The sequence below is a fragment of the Protopterus annectens genome, chromosome 6.part1 (genome assembly GCF_019279795.1).
Source record: "Protopterus annectens isolate FY-2018-M chromosome 6.part1, PAN1.0, whole genome shotgun sequence".
Taxonomy (NCBI): Eukaryota; Metazoa; Chordata; order Ceratodontiformes; family Protopteridae; genus Protopterus; species Protopterus annectens.
Genome location: NC_056738.1, coordinates 460,249,300 through 460,266,867, shown reverse-complemented (window position 1 = coordinate 460,266,867; position 17,568 = coordinate 460,249,300). Strand labels below are relative to the sequence as shown.

The 17,568-nt window shown below is 37.2% G+C and overlaps 1 protein-coding gene across 4 annotated transcripts in view; it reads left to right on the top strand.

Moving 5' to 3' along the window:
• Positions 1–3,448: 3,448 nt before the first annotated feature.
• Positions 3,449–17,568, top strand: part of CCHR6.PART1H3orf70 (chromosome chr6.part1 C3orf70 homolog) — a 515,276-nt gene continuing 501,156 nt past the window's right edge. Inside the window, exons 1-3 of one of the 4 annotated variants that reach the window (XM_044075882.1) lie at positions 3,449–3,657; positions 3,988–4,331; positions 16,587–16,907. In XM_044075882.1, the coding sequence (XP_043931817.1) occupies positions 16,673–16,907 (235 nt within the window). In that variant the 5' untranslated portion in view covers positions 3,449–3,657; positions 3,988–4,331; positions 16,587–16,672. Of the gene's footprint in view, positions 3,658–3,987; positions 4,332–6,574; positions 7,491–7,540; positions 7,592–16,586; positions 16,908–17,568 lie in introns of those variants that run through there. The other 3 variants (XM_044075880.1, XM_044075881.1, XM_044075883.1) reach the window with 3 other exon arrangements.

Genomic DNA, 17,568 nt, shown 5'->3' with positions numbered 1-17,568 from the left:
ATAAATTATTCCCAGTAATACCCAACCTAATATGAAGAGTTCAGGTTTTGATCTTGTGGTTCTAATAACATCAAAATCCTACAGATAAAAACATTCTGTGTACTAGTCAACATGCTTTTTCACACCAAACCTTGCAGATTCTATTAGTGATGTTTTAAATTTATTAAAAATAGAAATGTAGACTTTGTTGACAGCTAACAACTGCATTGTTCATCTAGTCTGCCAATTTTCCTACCTAGAAGATACTACAGATCCTCCTTAACCAACAGCTTACATTTCCCACCCTAAGAAAAATATACCTTGTATCCACCATAATACTTCTGAATTCCCCTTGCTAGTTTTGAACCTACTATCACATTATGAAATACTATTTCAGTTATCAACTACTCTTCCAGAGAAAATGCCGCTTTTTGTTTCCAATACAATGATCCCTGATGAGAATAACTGGGATCATACCATAGATAATTTGAAGGGACCCATGCTTGGAATAAAGTATTTAGGAGCTACCTCTGTCTGTTAATAGTACAGGGGCAGTTCTGGAGTAAATTTTCTTTTTCTCATCCATAGACCTAAGTTGTGCTTGAATACAGACAGGGATGAGCTTTACTTTATGTGGATGAAGAGTCTGTTCCACAACAGCAGTATCTTCTGCGAGATAAACCTGTCCCTCCAGCTGTTCTGTTCATGCTGCAGGAGCAGTTTAGATGACTAGACCGAGTATTTCTGATGCCATTTGACTTACTAATGATATATATGGATATGTATACACACACACACACACACACACACACACACACACACACACACACACACACACACACACACACACACACACACACACACACACACACACACACACACACACACACACACCACAAACTACAGCATCTTGTAGCTCAGATAGGCTGCCATCAGTTGCCCGAACACATTATTCAGGTTCAAGTGAGTTAAGTGTAGCAGCTGTGGAGAGGAAGGGGATGAGAATGTGGTTAGATAGTATTTGTACAGTTAAATAGTGAAAGGGGGATATTAGGTTTAGTGAGTGGGATGGGAGTCTTATGGTTTGAGAGCAAGAAGAGAGTCTTAAGGTTAGGAAGCAGGAAGGGAGTTTTATGGTTAGATTTAGGGTTTTGTTATGGCTATACAGTGTTATATGATAGGGTATTGGGAAGGCTAAGTAGTTATTGGGATTGAGTTAGTGGAAATTTGAGCACTTGCCTTTTTGAGTAAGTGGCAGCGAGCAAGTGTGTCACGAGCTACTCGCATGGATATGGCTTTTGATGTAGATTGCGCAGCATTTTTGTTGTTGTTGTTCTTTTTGTTTTGTTTTTTTTGCCCCTGCAAAGGTTATAAAAGATGAAACTGTATACAGCATAAAGGATGCCCAGTGCCTAATACACAAGGATTATGAATTTGGATAACAAAGTGTCAACAGCTTTCTGTTTTCCCTGTATCAATGTGTATTCATATGTATGTTAGCATCCTACAACATTCCTTCTTTATTTCCTAGTTCAATTAATAATTTTGCTATCCCACAGAACTGCTGTTCAACCCCTCTACTGAATTCTGTTTTGGAATACTATCAAGTCATTCTAACTATCTGTCATTATTAACAGAGTACTGTAAAGAATACAGAGGACTGCTAGATTCTCTATACTGCATCTTATGAATCAGACTAGGTTTGAAGGAAAGCAGTTACCTTATAGTATGTTTTATGTAGTACTGAGTAGCTTGGGGACAACATATCTGATTTTCTACTGGTTGACGTTTTAGATTACGGGGTTTGCTATTTTCACTAAAAATATATACAGAACCAAATAATTACTCTATGGGAAGTAAATTGCAAACAACTATACAAAGGAGGAACAACTAAAGCTTGTTGATTGTGTTACGACTAGATCTCTGAACCATCACAGATCAGACAAAAATATAGTTAAAATGAGAAACAATAGATTACTGCACATAATTATCCAGCAGTTATTTAAGTGAACTACAGGAGTTTATTATCCATCTCAGTATCACCACACACCTGCAAGGATCACTTCATATTTCACATTCTTGTTCCTTTAGTTATCTGTAAAAGATTTAGACAAATATTACCTTTGTTATTACCTATTATTCACTACACGTACTGTAAACTGTTTATTGGCTTGATAGCTCAGCAGGGGTCAAAATCATTCAGTTTCAAAATAATCTTGCTATGCAGATTTATCTGCCTGTTCCTTGCAGAGTGTCTGATTCCTACAGCATCAGTATCCTGAAAGGAGAATTATACAATATATTCTGCTGAATCCTTTACAGGAAAATGTAATGGTTTTCTTACTGTTTTGATAACATAACAACTGTTGTTATAACAATGTAAGATAACTAAAAGAGGCTCTGATGTTATTACCTTTATTTACTACTGAAATGTGGGATCTAGGTGCAAACACTTCTGAAAAAAGTTAACTAAGCCGTTGTTCTGCTGAATATGAAGCATATCATTAGACCAGAATAATATGATACAGAACACAAAGGAGAAAAGCTGTTTTTATATTTGCAGCCCTTAGTGCAAAATAAAGACCAATGGGTAATCCCACAAGTTCTTACTGTACAAGGAATAGATCAATATAAATGCAGTTTTTGCCCCTTTCTGTTAATATTTTGGTAGAACACATAGTTGTAGTAACATTTTAAAAAGCAGCATGCTCTATTGGATGTTTAGACTTAGTCACAAAATTATTTTGCAAAAACAGGCAATTGCAAGTGGATAATAAGTATGTGTGAACCACTTAAAACATGGAATTCAATACATGTTTCATAAAGGTCATTGCTGTCCAAGGAAAGAACCTAACAAAGACCTATGATGAAAACTTATTAAAAAAAAATAACATCTTTTGCTGCTTCACAGATGCACTTATTAACAAATTTTTAAATATTTCCTGAAAGTGGAATATGTTGGGAGTACAGCAATACAATTATATCACAATTCACAGTCTGTCTACTACCTCCAAATGTATGGCATGAGACATATGTTAGGAGTATTATATTTCTACATGGCCCCCTGTTCCACCAGTTACATGAAACAGCTCACTGACAGCAGAAAGATTAATTTATGCACTAAAAGCTGATTCAGCATTTGGAGGGTTTGCACACTGTGTAACTATAACTCTAAAACTTAGAATGCCAAACCATGTAACACTATTAATAACACTTTACACCTTTATGATACTGCTGCAGTCTGCCTTACTCAGCATTTTCCACTTCTACTTCACAGTTATGCTGCTTATTCAGAGTGCAGTGACTTCTGTGTTTACAGAAATCTAGGAGGAGCTAATAGCATCAGTACAGGGATGGTAACATTATGAAGCTAGAGTTTAAGGGAATGAAAAGGGCAGGCATATGATGTCACCACAAGGGGCAGCTCCAGGGACCCATGATATCACCAAGGAGGTGGTGAAGTTTTCTGTCTACAGCAGTTTTACATATCTGATCCTGTCACACTGGCGTAGGGATGTGGGCACCATTCAAGCATAGCTATCTACTTCTGTATTTTTGTTTTCTCCTGCTCTTACTCACAGATGGGTGGAGGATAAACTAGCTGACTGAAAGAAGCTCTACACAGTACAAGTGCTTCATCTTTTTCTTTGCCTGAACTCGAGGGGCTTATCTGGGAAGGTACGCTGTTCTGCTCTTCTGATTTGTTACAATAAAATAAACTACCAGACAAGCCAATGCTCACACACATACATACACATGCATGCACTCATGCACATGAGTGCGCACACACACACACACACACACACACACACACACACACACACACACACACACACACACACATATGCATGCACTCATGCACACGCAGCACACACGCATGCACACAGACCAATAAATGCATGCATGAGCGCACACACACACACACACACACACACACACACACACACACACACAAAAACGTTCATCTGACTGCATGTGTTTTTCTCTTTGTTTGAGGTACAAATGTAGTGAGTTTATATTGCAACCAGGGAATATTCAGGGACACATTCCATCAGTGACAAGAAGGAACAGAGTGGATATGATGTGGGTGCATTATATTATGTCTGACAGCTGTGGAGGAATCACTCTAAACAGAAATGACAGAGAAGGAAAGAGACTGCACTATCCGTAAACTGTGGGCATCAACTCTTCATAAGATCTACAAAAGTGTTTCTTTATGTACAACATTTTAGACTTATGAAATGTTCTGCTGGAAGGGTTAGTGGAAAAAGAGTCAACAGAGACATTTACGAAAGGAGCAATTTTATTGGATTACATTACTGAAAGCATGGAGCTGGTGGAATATGGGGAAAGTGAGTGATGAGAAGAAACTACATAGTTAAATGTATTTAATTGCAGACTAGACAGACTGTCTTATTCTACCATCTCCAATAAAATTAAAGAAAACAGTGAACAATAGAAAACAGCACAGAATCCATCACAAATTATACTTCTGTTTCTTAAAATAGCTAATGTTTCCTAAAATTCTCTTTAAACAGTGATATGCGTATGACCTCAGTATTGCATACTAGAAAGGTAAAAAGTTTCAAACCATAAAGTGAAAAACTGGAACAGCAACGCTAAAGACAGTTTAAAAAGCTTTACTTATGTGAAATATTTTTAAACCCATGTCACCTTTATGGAATCTTGTTTAATATGTATATCGGTGAATATATTACATGTATGTTACGTGCATTTTTGCTGCATTCCTTTGGTTAGTTTAGCATTTCTATAAGCATACATTTGTGAACAATGTGTACTTATTAGGGATTTCCGTAAAAACTTCCTGTTTTAGGCTATATACATTTTTATCATTACACTCACATGTGAGAGCCACACCACCAAATAATGTGATCATTTCCCACAGATGAACATACTTTTTTAAACAGTATCCCTATTTGTATGGAACAGATGAAGACTTGGCCTCAACAGTAAAATGTAATAAATGTCATCAGAAATAATCTGAGTCCATTTAATTCACCCAGAGAATCATAGCATTTTAGTTGGGTAACAATGAAATAGTAAATGAAGCAAATGTTGGCAAGAGGCTATTACCTTATACCTACTTGTAAGCGAGAAAAAAATAAGAACAGTCTCCAACAGTAGAAACAGCTTGCTCTTCTACAGTGAATTATATTTGTACTACAAATAAGAAAGTAGAATGGCTGAATCATATCAATACAGCTAACCACTACTTTTGGAATTTCCACCCTGTCTTAACTTTTCAACTTGAGGACTTGGCACCAGTTAATGACAAACCTTCCTGACTACTACATAATGAGGCCATAGGGGTTACAAACATGTAGTGTGTGTGTATTTGTGTGTGTGTGTGTGCGTGTGTGTGTGTGTGTGTGTGTGTGTGTGTGTGTGTGTGTGTGTGTGTGCGCTCATTACTGCTTCTTAGACAGTACAAACAACAACACTTAGGTCAAGCTATACTACCTAGATTTTGGGTTACAAAAATGCCACTCTGTGTGTGAAACTACTTGTCTCAGGTAGTCAGTTTATGAAAATGACATATGTATGTATGTATATCTCAACAGCTATGTTCTAGGCGCAGTTATAATTATGTCCCTCGTTTTGCCTTGCTTCACCTATATTTACCGAGTTTCCTCATAGAATTAGACATGTCTATAAGGGCACATATCAATAAAGACAGAAGATAACCCTATGCAGAGATTCCTATTGCAATCCATATAGGCTAGATTCAATAACATCTACACTAAGTGTACACCAAGTGTACAAAATATGTGTTCAAGAGCATCCCTACCACATTTTTTGTGCTTTCTAGTCACTCAGAAAGATTACATTAAGTGTATGTGTAGTTTTCAGTCACCTTTGTGAATCCCTGTCAATATCTAAAGCTGCAAAAAAATCAGTAGGAACAATAAAATTAGGTGGAAGAAGGTATGTCGACCTGTGTTACTGTTTACTCAGAACAGTGTACACTTAGTGTAGGCTTTATTGAATCCCAGGAGAGTATAATATATGAAGACTTTTTACTATGGAAAATAAATAGTGTTCTTTCAGACACACTGCTATCACTTTTTTGGTTGGTGCTATGAATGTTAATGCTCAGAAGTTGAGAGGTACCATATATACCCTCTCAAACTCTAAGCTCATGAAATATGGACAAAGCCAAAAGGAATGGGGGTGAGGGACAATGGCCAAAAATTAGGGTCAGATTTTAAATATAATTCTTATAATTTGAAAGTTGCTAGAATGACAGGTTATGTGTTATACATTTTCTGAAGGATATGGAGTCTGAAATTCAAATATATGATATTATTTATGACATCAGCTGTTACTGATTTGTTAAAAAAACACATTTTATGAGTTGCAAGCCTTAAATATGAGGTAAAATCTGGACAATTGAGATACTGTATTGTAATCTTCCTAGAGATCCTTATTTAGCGAAACATAATTATGTGCCTCTTCCAAGGAAACATACAACAAATGTGCAAAAGTATGGGCTTTGCCATAAAAAGGGTACTGGATCGTTCATGTATCTATGGTGGTCGTCATGTGCCCCATGTTACTGATCACATAACGATTTATAAAGATGTTAAAAAATACGAACTGCAGCCAGCTCACTCAGTCACCCAAGAAAATTTAGAAAACACGATCCACAATTAGCCTTTAGAAAGGGTATTTATTCTACAAATGTAATCAAGGCATTAAGTGAAAGAAAATATTTTCCACGATGTTCTGAGAATGTTGTGAAAAGGGTTTACTGTCAGTTATTGAGTTAGCGTGTCCCTCCATCATTTTGATGAAACTCTCCAGTTTCATTCATATTAGTCAGAAAACACTGACCTTGAGGGAAACCTAGCAAACAGCAGCTGACACCAAACGCAGACACAGTTAGTACAGTGCCTGAGAGCGGAACAATGAACCAGTGAGGAAGGAGGAAAACAGCCAAGCCCAAAGTCTGTCGGATGGTGACGAGGACCATTTCGCCTTGACGTGGCGTCCCGGTTTCTTCTCACAGATGGTTGTTGATCCTCGCCTCACCTCCTGCACGAGCTGTTCCTTCAGCGCTGAATTCCATGGATACTTGGGAGAATGGCTGCTTCGCTCGGAACTCTTTTGACAGTTCTTGGTGAAGTAGTAGCGGTATTGCCAGAATAACCGTGAGCGGTACTACCGCAAGATCCTCAGTCTGTCCTAAACAGCTGTTCCACCCAGATTCGACTGGTATATACAACAGAGCTACATACAGAGGAGAACAGAGTTTTAATTTTACATTTCCTCCTATTCTGAGTGGTCTTCCTGATGGTTAAATATGCTGTCTCCCTACCCCCTTCAATTTCTGAGCTGGACTATTATCAACCGACTACAGTTTTATTTTTCGGGCAGCACCCAGCACTGTAAGTGCTAAACGGAAAACGAACTATCGAAGCTGGACTGACGGCTGGGTGGGACGTCCCGATTGGCTTATTCGATTCCGCTCTTCTGCGCTTTAGCTATAGGTTAGTATTAATAGTTGATTCGTTTAGAAATGAGAGTACTCAGTCTTGTCTCTTACTGAACCTTATTAAATTAGTGTCGCAGTTGTAACTGATGTTATTTTGTAAGTGCAGCGTATTTAACTGTGGTTTGTACAATTCTGATGAAACTGTTGTTAGCATTCATATGTAGAATGTAGTGTTCGGTATATTTTCTTGCTATTTACTTAATATTTGCCGCTAATCAGACTATAACAATGCGGCTTTTTGGTATATTCACTTTTTATCTTTCAATGTTTTTAGAGTGTGTGTTTCTGTAAGAGAGACAGAGAGAGACTGTAGCCAACAAACCTTAGTTTTGGGACAGTATTATCTGAAAACGTGTGCCTTGCATTTCTTATTTTTAAACTTCTTTATTAACCTTGACACTTAAAAAGAGTGAGATAGATACGTTTGATTATACCCAGAGTGTCTGTTTTGAGTTAAGTAATTTAATGTTGTCCTGTCAAGAGTGTTTGCCTTTTTATTGTTTTTAGCCGGCAGAGGCGAATTCAGTCAACTTTCTCGATGTTGAACTTTTTTTTCTTGGTAGATTAAGAAACATTAGATTTTTCAGGCCAAGCAGCAAACCATATATATCAGTGGAAAAGCTGGAGTTTCACAGGAACACCAAAACAAAGCCTAATCGTTGCAGAATTTTAGTTGTTTCTATAGTTTCATTAATATTAAGGTGCTTCAAAGGCAGAATGATAATTCCCTGCAACAGTTAGAAAAATGTTAGAAAATACTTACTGTGAAGAAATTGCGAGACTTTTTCCCGTTTACATTTTCCTTATAACTGCTTAAGTAAGGTTTATCCTATACATGTGGTAATAACAGTCATCTTGCTGAGAACTAGCATGCAACGTTGTTTTAGTATTACTTATATGTCATTTACTCAGCTGCCTATTGGTTTAAAGACATAAGAAGCAAGTCAAATTGTTCAGTGCCCTCATGAGCAGGGGACCGGCCAAGTTTACAGCTGTCAGCTTTGATTTACAGAGCTCTTTAACAGCAATACTACACTTTTTTTTTCTGTTGGTGCATGTGTTTTCTGTGCTTTTAATGTATGCAGTTAGAATTCTGACTGTGCTGACATGTTCCTTTCTAGTCCTGTGCTGTTTCTCATTACCATTTTTTAAGGCCTCTCCTCCACTTTTGCTCATCAAGCCTAGAATTGGATCCAGTTTACATCTCTCTGCTACTGTGCTTTGCATGCCCTCTGAAATTTCTCGCTGTTTTATTACAACCTACCTAACCATTACCAGCTATCAGCTAGAGACTTGCTTGCCAGTTAAAGGCAAAAGAGATGGTTCACTTGATAGTTTGGCTACAGAGGGAGCAGTTAAACTGAACAAAGTACTTTTAGCATACCTTTTTTTAGTTGGGAGAGGCATAGTGCTGAACCTCTTGATTCATGAATTGAGTACAATGTGGTCATTACTATGATTTACTATGATAATCAAGAAAAATAGTGAAAATAAAACAGTGGCAGTTTTCAGATCATGGTCTTATTACATCAACAAAATAAAAAGAGTTAAATTAATATGCATTGTTTGAAGAAAAAGATGTGGCGGTCATCTTGATTAGATTATTTCAGTCCTCTCTTTTCTGCCATGGAATCACAGCTTTTAGGAGAGACAGAGCAAATCCTAAAACCAAATCAAGAATTTCTATGAGAATCAGTGGCAGATTTGACATGTGGAGTGAAAACAACATCACTTTCTAAATAGCATGAAAATTACCTATCAGGGCCTCTGGAATTACTATTTAACTGTAGCCTCCTAACAGCCTTTGTGCATCATGAATGGAGAAAGGCAACATTCATCCCTCTGCACAAAGGTGGGCCATCTACAGACCCATAAGTCTCACTAGTTTTATATGTAAAGCCATGGAAAGAATTATCATGGAGATAATCAATAGCGATATAGTAAACCTCCATACACTGGACCCAACCCAGTTTGTTTTCATCAAGGGCAGATCATGCCTACTCAATCTGGTAGACTTCTTTGAGAAGGTCACCAAAGCAATGGATGAGGGCAAAATCATTCACACTGCCTACCTTGACCTGGCCAAGGCATTTGACACAATACCCCACTCTAGCATTTTTGATAAACTCAGGAGGTTAGGTACACACCCATATATCACCCAGTGAATAGCCAACTGTCTCATAGACAGGACACAGGAAGTTAGAACTGGGGAGTCCACCTCCACAAAGAGTCCCTCATGGATCAGTCCTTGGACTGCTCCTTTTTGACATTTATTTCTCAGAAGTCAAGGCCAATGTCAGTGGCCTCTGGCTGACTAAATTTGCAGATGATTGCAAATTAGGAGCTATCATTTCATCTTACACTGACACAAATGTTCTCCAGGAGGGGATGACACAGACAAACAACTGCTGACTGTGTCAGAGCCATGGACTAAAACTAAATGCCAAGAAATGCATAATAGTATCCTTTGGGAAGTCATCCATCCCTGATAGCTATCATATTGACAACACACCTCTTAGAGCTGACCCAGTAGTCAAGGACATAGGGACACACATAGATAGTAATCTAGCCTTTGATCATCATGTGTCTACAGTGGTGAGGAAATCATTCTATGTTGAGCAACTTATAAACAAAGGTATGACATCTAAGTCTAAGGAAGTCATTGTTCCACTGTATTCGGCATTCATAGACCTGTCATTGAGTACAGTGCCCCCTTTGGTATGTACCCAACCAGGCATATCCAACAATTGGAATGTCCACAGAGGTTCCTCACTAAAAGAATACAGGGTGTGAGTAATATGTCCTATGCAGACCACCTCAAGGCTCTGTCCCTGTATTCTGTCTCCTGCAGGCTTTTGAGGGGAGATCTATGCCTGGCATACAGGACATTGTCAAACCCCACTCTGATGGACCTCCTGCCTATCTACAAAACAAACAGCACCAGAATTACCCATTCTAAACACTTAAATCATGCCTGTCATATAAATAGGACCCGCTGGAGAGATAGGTATGTATCCCAGAGACTACCCAGTCTATAGAACAGGCTCCCCATCCATGTTAAGCAGAGTTCCTCCCTAACCCAATTCAAGTGCAACTTGAACAATTGGATGGGAAACTGGAAATTCATCCCTGGTTTGGCATCTATGCCTCTAATGGACACAGGTAACCTGTAAATGGTTCATCTCCCAGGCCCATGCTTACACTTATCAAGGGTATCAGAACTTGTCAGAGATTTGGGATGCATGGCTAGGATTAAAAAAGACTCTTGTGGTCATTAACCTAGTAAACCTAGTAAACAGCTATGAACCTTTGAACTTGTCCATGGCTTATTCATTTTGACAGAGTAAGCAAGAGGATTTTCCCAATACAGCTTTAGGAGGTTCGATCCCCATTCCCGCATGTGGGGTTCATCTATCACTTTTGCTTCTGATTTCTAATGTACATCATATGTGAGCAATGGAGGTAATATGAATATAAATCCATTGGATAAAACCATCTAGAATTAATTTGTTTCTTTCTTTTTTTTACATGTCTGTCAGACCCAGAGGGGATATGAAATCGCAGAAGTGATTATCCTCTTGTTCTTTTCCTTCCTCCGTGAATGTGGACCTTATGATGCCAGAATCTTAATAGAGATATTCCAGCCTTAAAGACTGTTTCTTTCTTCACTTACTAGAAGATGCCAAGCATTACCCTTGTGTACATTGTCTTTACAACTTTGTATGTGCCAGCAGAAATTTCTTTTGTTAGGCTGTGGGTGTGTAACAGACGATATTTTGATTACAGTTCAAGAACAGTGGTGCAGTCAGAATTGTGTTGTTTACCACATTTCATGTAATTCAGTGTATTACAGCTTCTTTAGTACTTTTTAAAGAAAGATTTTTCTTCAAAGATTTGGTTAGGTGCATCCTGAATACAGTGGCTGAATCCAGTAATGTGCATTGTTTTATAAAAATGCTGTAGTAAATACTAATTTCTTCATCAAGTCTCAATAAAACAATAGTTGTTAGCTCACCCAATATTAAATGAACTATTCTGCTACCTCATGGTAATAATTAATAGTAACTTATCAGATTTCACATTTGAGGTCTTTGTGAATCAGGTCTGTTGTAGCAAAATAATTTGGTTCATTATTTATTTTTTATTTATTTTATTTTATTTTACATTTGTTGACCGGGCTAGTCTGGCTGGATACATGTCCATTTTCAGCAGAGGCCCGAGGAGAAAAGCTCCACTATAAACTAAGTACATTACAATTAGATAAAAATCTACTATTCTAAGATATAGCTACAATCAGAGAAATAGAAAAACAGAGGATTGAAAGGATAAATTCAAAGAAAATCAAGTTTACAATATGCAGATAATTAAATATCACACAATTGTGGAAAATGTACATACTTAAAAACTCAACAGTAAAAGGAACAGAACTAATGTAGTGCAGAGATGAAAAAGAGTGGAGGAGACACAGTAAGAGAAACAGGTTAGTCAGGTGTACTACAGGAACAAAGCCAATGATTTTGGAAGTATCGTTTAATTTTCTGTTTGAAAAGTGGCAAGGATGAAGTCAGAGTTATGTCACATGGTAAGAGATTCCAACTTCTACCTATTGTGTTACTGAAAAGGGAATCACCTGCTGTGTTGTTTGCCTTTATAGATTTTGTCATGAGTTTACTAGATGAGGAGTTAAGATTGTTGTAAGGGATTAGAAGTTGTGAGAGTATAGGGGTATTGTCAGGTTGGTGTAATATATTGTGGGCAATAGTGAGTTGAGGAATTATAATGTGGTTTTGAACTTCAAGCCAGCCTAGTTGTTTTAGGTTTATACAATGATGGGTCCTAAAGGGGCTACTAGTGGCGAAGCGAGCTATTGTTATAGCAAGTAGCAAGATTGTCTAGGTTGGTTTTCTTTAGGTTGGTATAAATTTAGGAGGGTAGATAGAAGGTGAGATTGTGCAATCTTGGTTCTAGTTGTTGGGGTTAGGAAAGGTTTGATACGATATAGGGAACCTATTTTTCTGTTAACTAATCTGATGTTGTTGTTAATGTGCTGGTCAAGGAGAGATTATTGTCAATGGTTATTCCTAAAAGTTTTGTAGTTGGATCAGGAGAGATGATAGTACCATTATTAGAGGAAATGCAGAAATTTAAGGGGGGGGTGAAGAGGAGTAGTTTTTTTTGGCATTTAATAGGAGAAAAAACCAAGTTTCTACAGTATTAAAGGTAGTTTGGGTCAGTGAGATCAGCTCAGTAGAGGAAGGTGCTGAGCAGATAAGGGTAGAATCATCTGCGTATTGTATGCAGGTTGCTTGTGGGATTAAAGTCTGAAGATCATTGATAAAAAGGGAGAACAGGAGTGGACCAAGAATGGAGCCCTGGGGAACTCCAATGAAAATGGGTAAGAGTGATGAGATATGGTTATCCCATATTACGGCTTGCTGTCTGTTGTTAAGATAAGATCTAAACCAATTTATGGTGAGTTTATCACAAGAGAGAGATTCAAGAATGTTTATTAGGAGAGAGTGGTTGACCATGTCGAAAGCTTTAGAGAGATCAATGAAAAGAGCGGAAGAGAGTGTATTGTTGTTTCGATTTTTGTTGATAGTATCTACAAAGGAAAGAAGGGCAGTTGTGGTACTGTGGTGAGGTCTAAAGCCATGCTGACAGGTTGCTATTATTTTGTGAAGAGAGAGATAGTGAACAAGTTGCTGATGAATACATTTTTCCATGATTTTTGCAAGGGGTGAGAGAAGGGCAATTGGTCTAAAATTGGAGAGGTCAAGGGAGTTACCACCTTTATGAAGTGGGATTATATAGGAGACTTTCCAGATGTCAGGATAGTTCCCTCTTGGATAGTTCTGTTTATAAGTAAGGATATAGGATATGCAATTTCTTTGGCAGCTTTCTGGAGGAAGAGAGAAGGAGATTGTCAGCGAAGGTTTCAGTTTGAGAATGAGTTTGTAGATGAAAGAAGTAGATATAGGTCTTAGGGAGAAGTTGTAGGAGGAGTTAGCTATATTAGATGGAATATTAGGGTTGTTGGTGTTCATTTGTTTCGCTAGGGATTGGATAGTTTCAGAGAAAAAAGAGTTGAAAGCATTAGCAGTCTGGAGAGGGGTTTCAGGGTCAGCATTAAGAGGGAAGGAGTTTTGCAATTCCTGGGGAAAGTAGTCTGTTTACTGATGACCAGAATTGTTTGGCATTGTTATGATGGGTGTCTTGAAGTTTACAGTAGAAATGTTTCTTGTCAGAGATTATTGATTTCTTAGCCTGATTTCTAATGAACTAAATCAGGGTTTTGTTTAAGGCATCTCCATTTTGTCCATGCTTTGTTTCTAGTATGAATTTTTAGTATTGTTGGTAAGCCATGGGGCTGTTTTGGTCTTTACTCTAATAGAACGTTCTGGAGCATGTGTATTCAGTATGGATAAGAAGGTAGTGTTAAAGACTGAGACTGCCTCTTGTAGGGGAAGTGATTTTAAGCAATTCCAATGACATGCTCTCAGTTCGGCTTGAAAATGTTCTAAGTTAAAATGTTTGGTAGAGCGAATTTGCCTTGTATTTGGAAGGTTCATACATTCTGACTTTTGTCTGGTAATGTAGGTTAGGGAGTGGTCGCTGATATTGTCTGGCATAGTACCTACTTTATACTTTTTGTTGACTTTATTTGTGAGTATCCAGTCTAAAGTACTCTCTTTCTTATTGGGCTTATTGACTCTTGTAGTTGAGTCTATTATAGCTGTCTCAGTAGCATTACATATACTGTTCATATGTGCACCAAAGTGCTATTTATGTTTTTAGCTGTGACTGTTCATAACCATTACATTCAACCTGTGCATGTGTGAGTGTGTATGTGTGTGTGTGTGTGTGTGTGTGTGTGTGTGTGTGTGTGTGTGTATACATATACATGCCCACACACATGCTCTTTGAATTCTGATTGATGTCTGTTTCATTTAGCATGTTTTCTGTTTTTTTTTTAACTAACTTTATCTTGCTTATCTGTGGAGTTTGTATTTGTTGAAGACTTATTTATATGTAACTTCAGATTATTCTATTGATATTTATCTTAAACTTTATTTGTGATGTATCATTCATATATTTTTGTGCATTTTTTACATTTTCTCTCACTGGTAGCTACTTTCATTTATTGGTTAAGTGTCACTTTTATTCTGAGACAAAACTTCTTAAAGCAGACACATTTGAGCACTGCTTTCTGCAAATTATGTTTTCTCTGGATTTGGCAAAATAGAAAGGCAGACTCTTTTTTTAAACCATATATTCAAATTTGAACCCTTTCACCAAGATGATGGCTTAGAGGTAACTATATAAAGTAGCTGGAGGTGTGACTGATATAGTCCTCTATATGGGGATATGGGTGGTTACCCTTTGTGCATTTGAGGTTGAATGTTCAATAGTTATTGGGTAGACCTTCTTGTTTGTAAAGATTTTTGTATGCTTGTTGAACATATGTAATGTGTGGTATAATAAATAAGCAGATAGGCAATCAAATGAAGTTTTATATCCCAGCTCGGTAAAGTGGCTTAAAAATGACAGTTTAACAACTAAGAGGAGCTTTTACTCCCTTCTTTATTGGTTTACACATCTATTCTCTTTTTGTACCCTTTAATTAATCAAGTGCTATACAAAAGTATTTGCTTGAACCAATAACCACAACCAAGTCAAACTCATATTAATTTATAGTTACACATGTGGAAGATTTAATGATGTATGTGCATTAAACATTGCTGATTAATAGCAGTTACGTATTTTACCCATAGATTTTAAAGCTGTAGTCTGTCAAGAGAATTGGAAAATGTGGATTATTTATGCAATAATCCATGACTGGATGTAGGTATATCAGGATTTACCCATGGTTGGTGAGGTTTGATCACAAGGCAAAAGTCCAAGTGATCAAACAAGGCCAACCGTGGGTAAATCCTGACATATCCAGACCCAGTCATGGTCTATTGTTACATAACAACATTATTTAAGAAAGAAATTGCTTACCTTTTTTAAATAATGTCTTTGTATAATGGCGCTGTAGTGTTCCTCCACATTTTTCCTTTGCAACTGATGTACTGCAAATGCGTATGGGACTTATGTTCCTGTGCTTGAACAGTACATCAGTACAGTGCAGGAGAAGCAATGGAGAAGAAAACATCTCCATTGCTGTTTTTTGTATTCTTTTGTTAACTGCCAAGATATTACGAGGCATAGTGCAGGAATACAAGGGAAATCAGGTATGTTTCTTATTATTTAGGTTTGTAGAATGTACCTGATTTTTCTCATATTTTACTTTGTCCCTCAGCACATACCAATAGAAAGTCTGGACACTCAATGGTACTTCAACAAGCAGACTTTTTTCTATTGGTATATGCTCAATTTACAATGTGCACACTAGTTGTGCTGTCCAATCTGCTTGTTTGCTTTTGAATAATAATGAGCTGTTACTGTATAACTGTTTTTAATAAGAAATAATTACGTGTCAAAAATATTTACAGGTATGCCAAGGCATTACTACATTTTCAGTTAGTAACAAGTACATATTGTGGAGCATATATGTGGAGGCCAAGTGGCAATGATTTGTTGAAGCATCTCTGTTCAACTTTAAGTAATTTAATTAAAGTAACTTTTTAGTGTTGAACCTTTCAAAGTTATAAAAATGAGTAAAACAAGACCTAAAACAACATTCCTATAAAAAAGCAAACAATAATTCTAAAAGCATTTGACTTTCTTAATTAACTTTTTCTCTTTACAGATTCAAAATAAATTCCTGATTTGGAGTTGGTCTAAAGTTTGAACAAAACCTGCACATAGTTCATTGTATTAATTTGGCTGACCTGTAAAATATAAACTGCAAAAAATAAATTAGATATGTTTATTGACTGTTTCTCTTTCTGGGACTGTAAGTTAAGCACCACCCAGAATGCACACAAGATAATACCAAGGCCCTGGCATCCTTCTTACACAAAGAGAACCAAAAAGGACAATGCACAGTTAATTTTTCTAGGTTATTTTTTATGAATTGTTAGGTATAGTTTGAGGCATGAAAACTACATTTTTAATTTATTATTTATTTATTTTTTTTTTACAGATACAGTGTTTCAGACCATTAAGAAGCTTATCCTTCATCTGTGTGCTGGCTTATTCTCAAAGGACTTTCTTTAAGCCGTCCATCCCATGCCTGGCTGGCTTCCTGCTGCTGCTGGTGGTGGACGGACAGGGGCAGACATGACTGCTTTGGGAATTCCAAAGGGAGCCAAGAGTGAGAAGGTAGATGAAGCACAAGCTCTCGCTCGCAGTTGTGCAGGCAGGCCTGACTTCCAGCCCTGTGATGGTCTCTCCCTCTGTGCTACTCACAGCCATGGCAAATGTTTTAAACTTCACTGGTGTTGCCACCTAGGCTGGTGCCACTGTAAGTGTCCTTTCTTTTCACACTGTTCTATGCATGTGCTCTAACAACTTCACATATCTAGATTTGAAATAGAATTCGAAAATAATGTGGCACTGCAGCTGCATTGAAATACAGGAGGCATTTTTGTTGGTGGAAGTAATAACATAAGTAGCTAGAAATATATGTTTTTTTGCATCTTAGTTTCTTACATTAATGCATGTAACAAAGCTGCTACTTAAAGACAACTTAGATCACACTTTTCTGTTCATATAATCAAGCCCATAAAGCACATTTTGTGTTTAATTAACTTGTTAAATATGAGCAAGAATGTTTCTTTTATTTGTCAATAACATTCTTAATACTGATTGTGATATCAGTGTCTTTGCTAGTAGTGCTAAGACTAAGAAGAGGAGGGGTATGATTATATCCTATGGCAAGGAAAATAACGACTCAGCCCACCTGGTGTGCTCAATGTTTCATTTAATCAGCCCAGGAGCTCAATAAGACACAGCAAAAGAATTTCCTAATTGTTTAAATTTTCCTTATAATCCATCTGAAAATATTGTGGAGCTCTGTTATTAAAAGGAGTAAAAGGAACAATATCATGATCTGTGAAATATCTGCTTACCAGTAATGCATCATTTGAATTACTTTGACCAAAAGCATCTGAACTGTCTCTGTA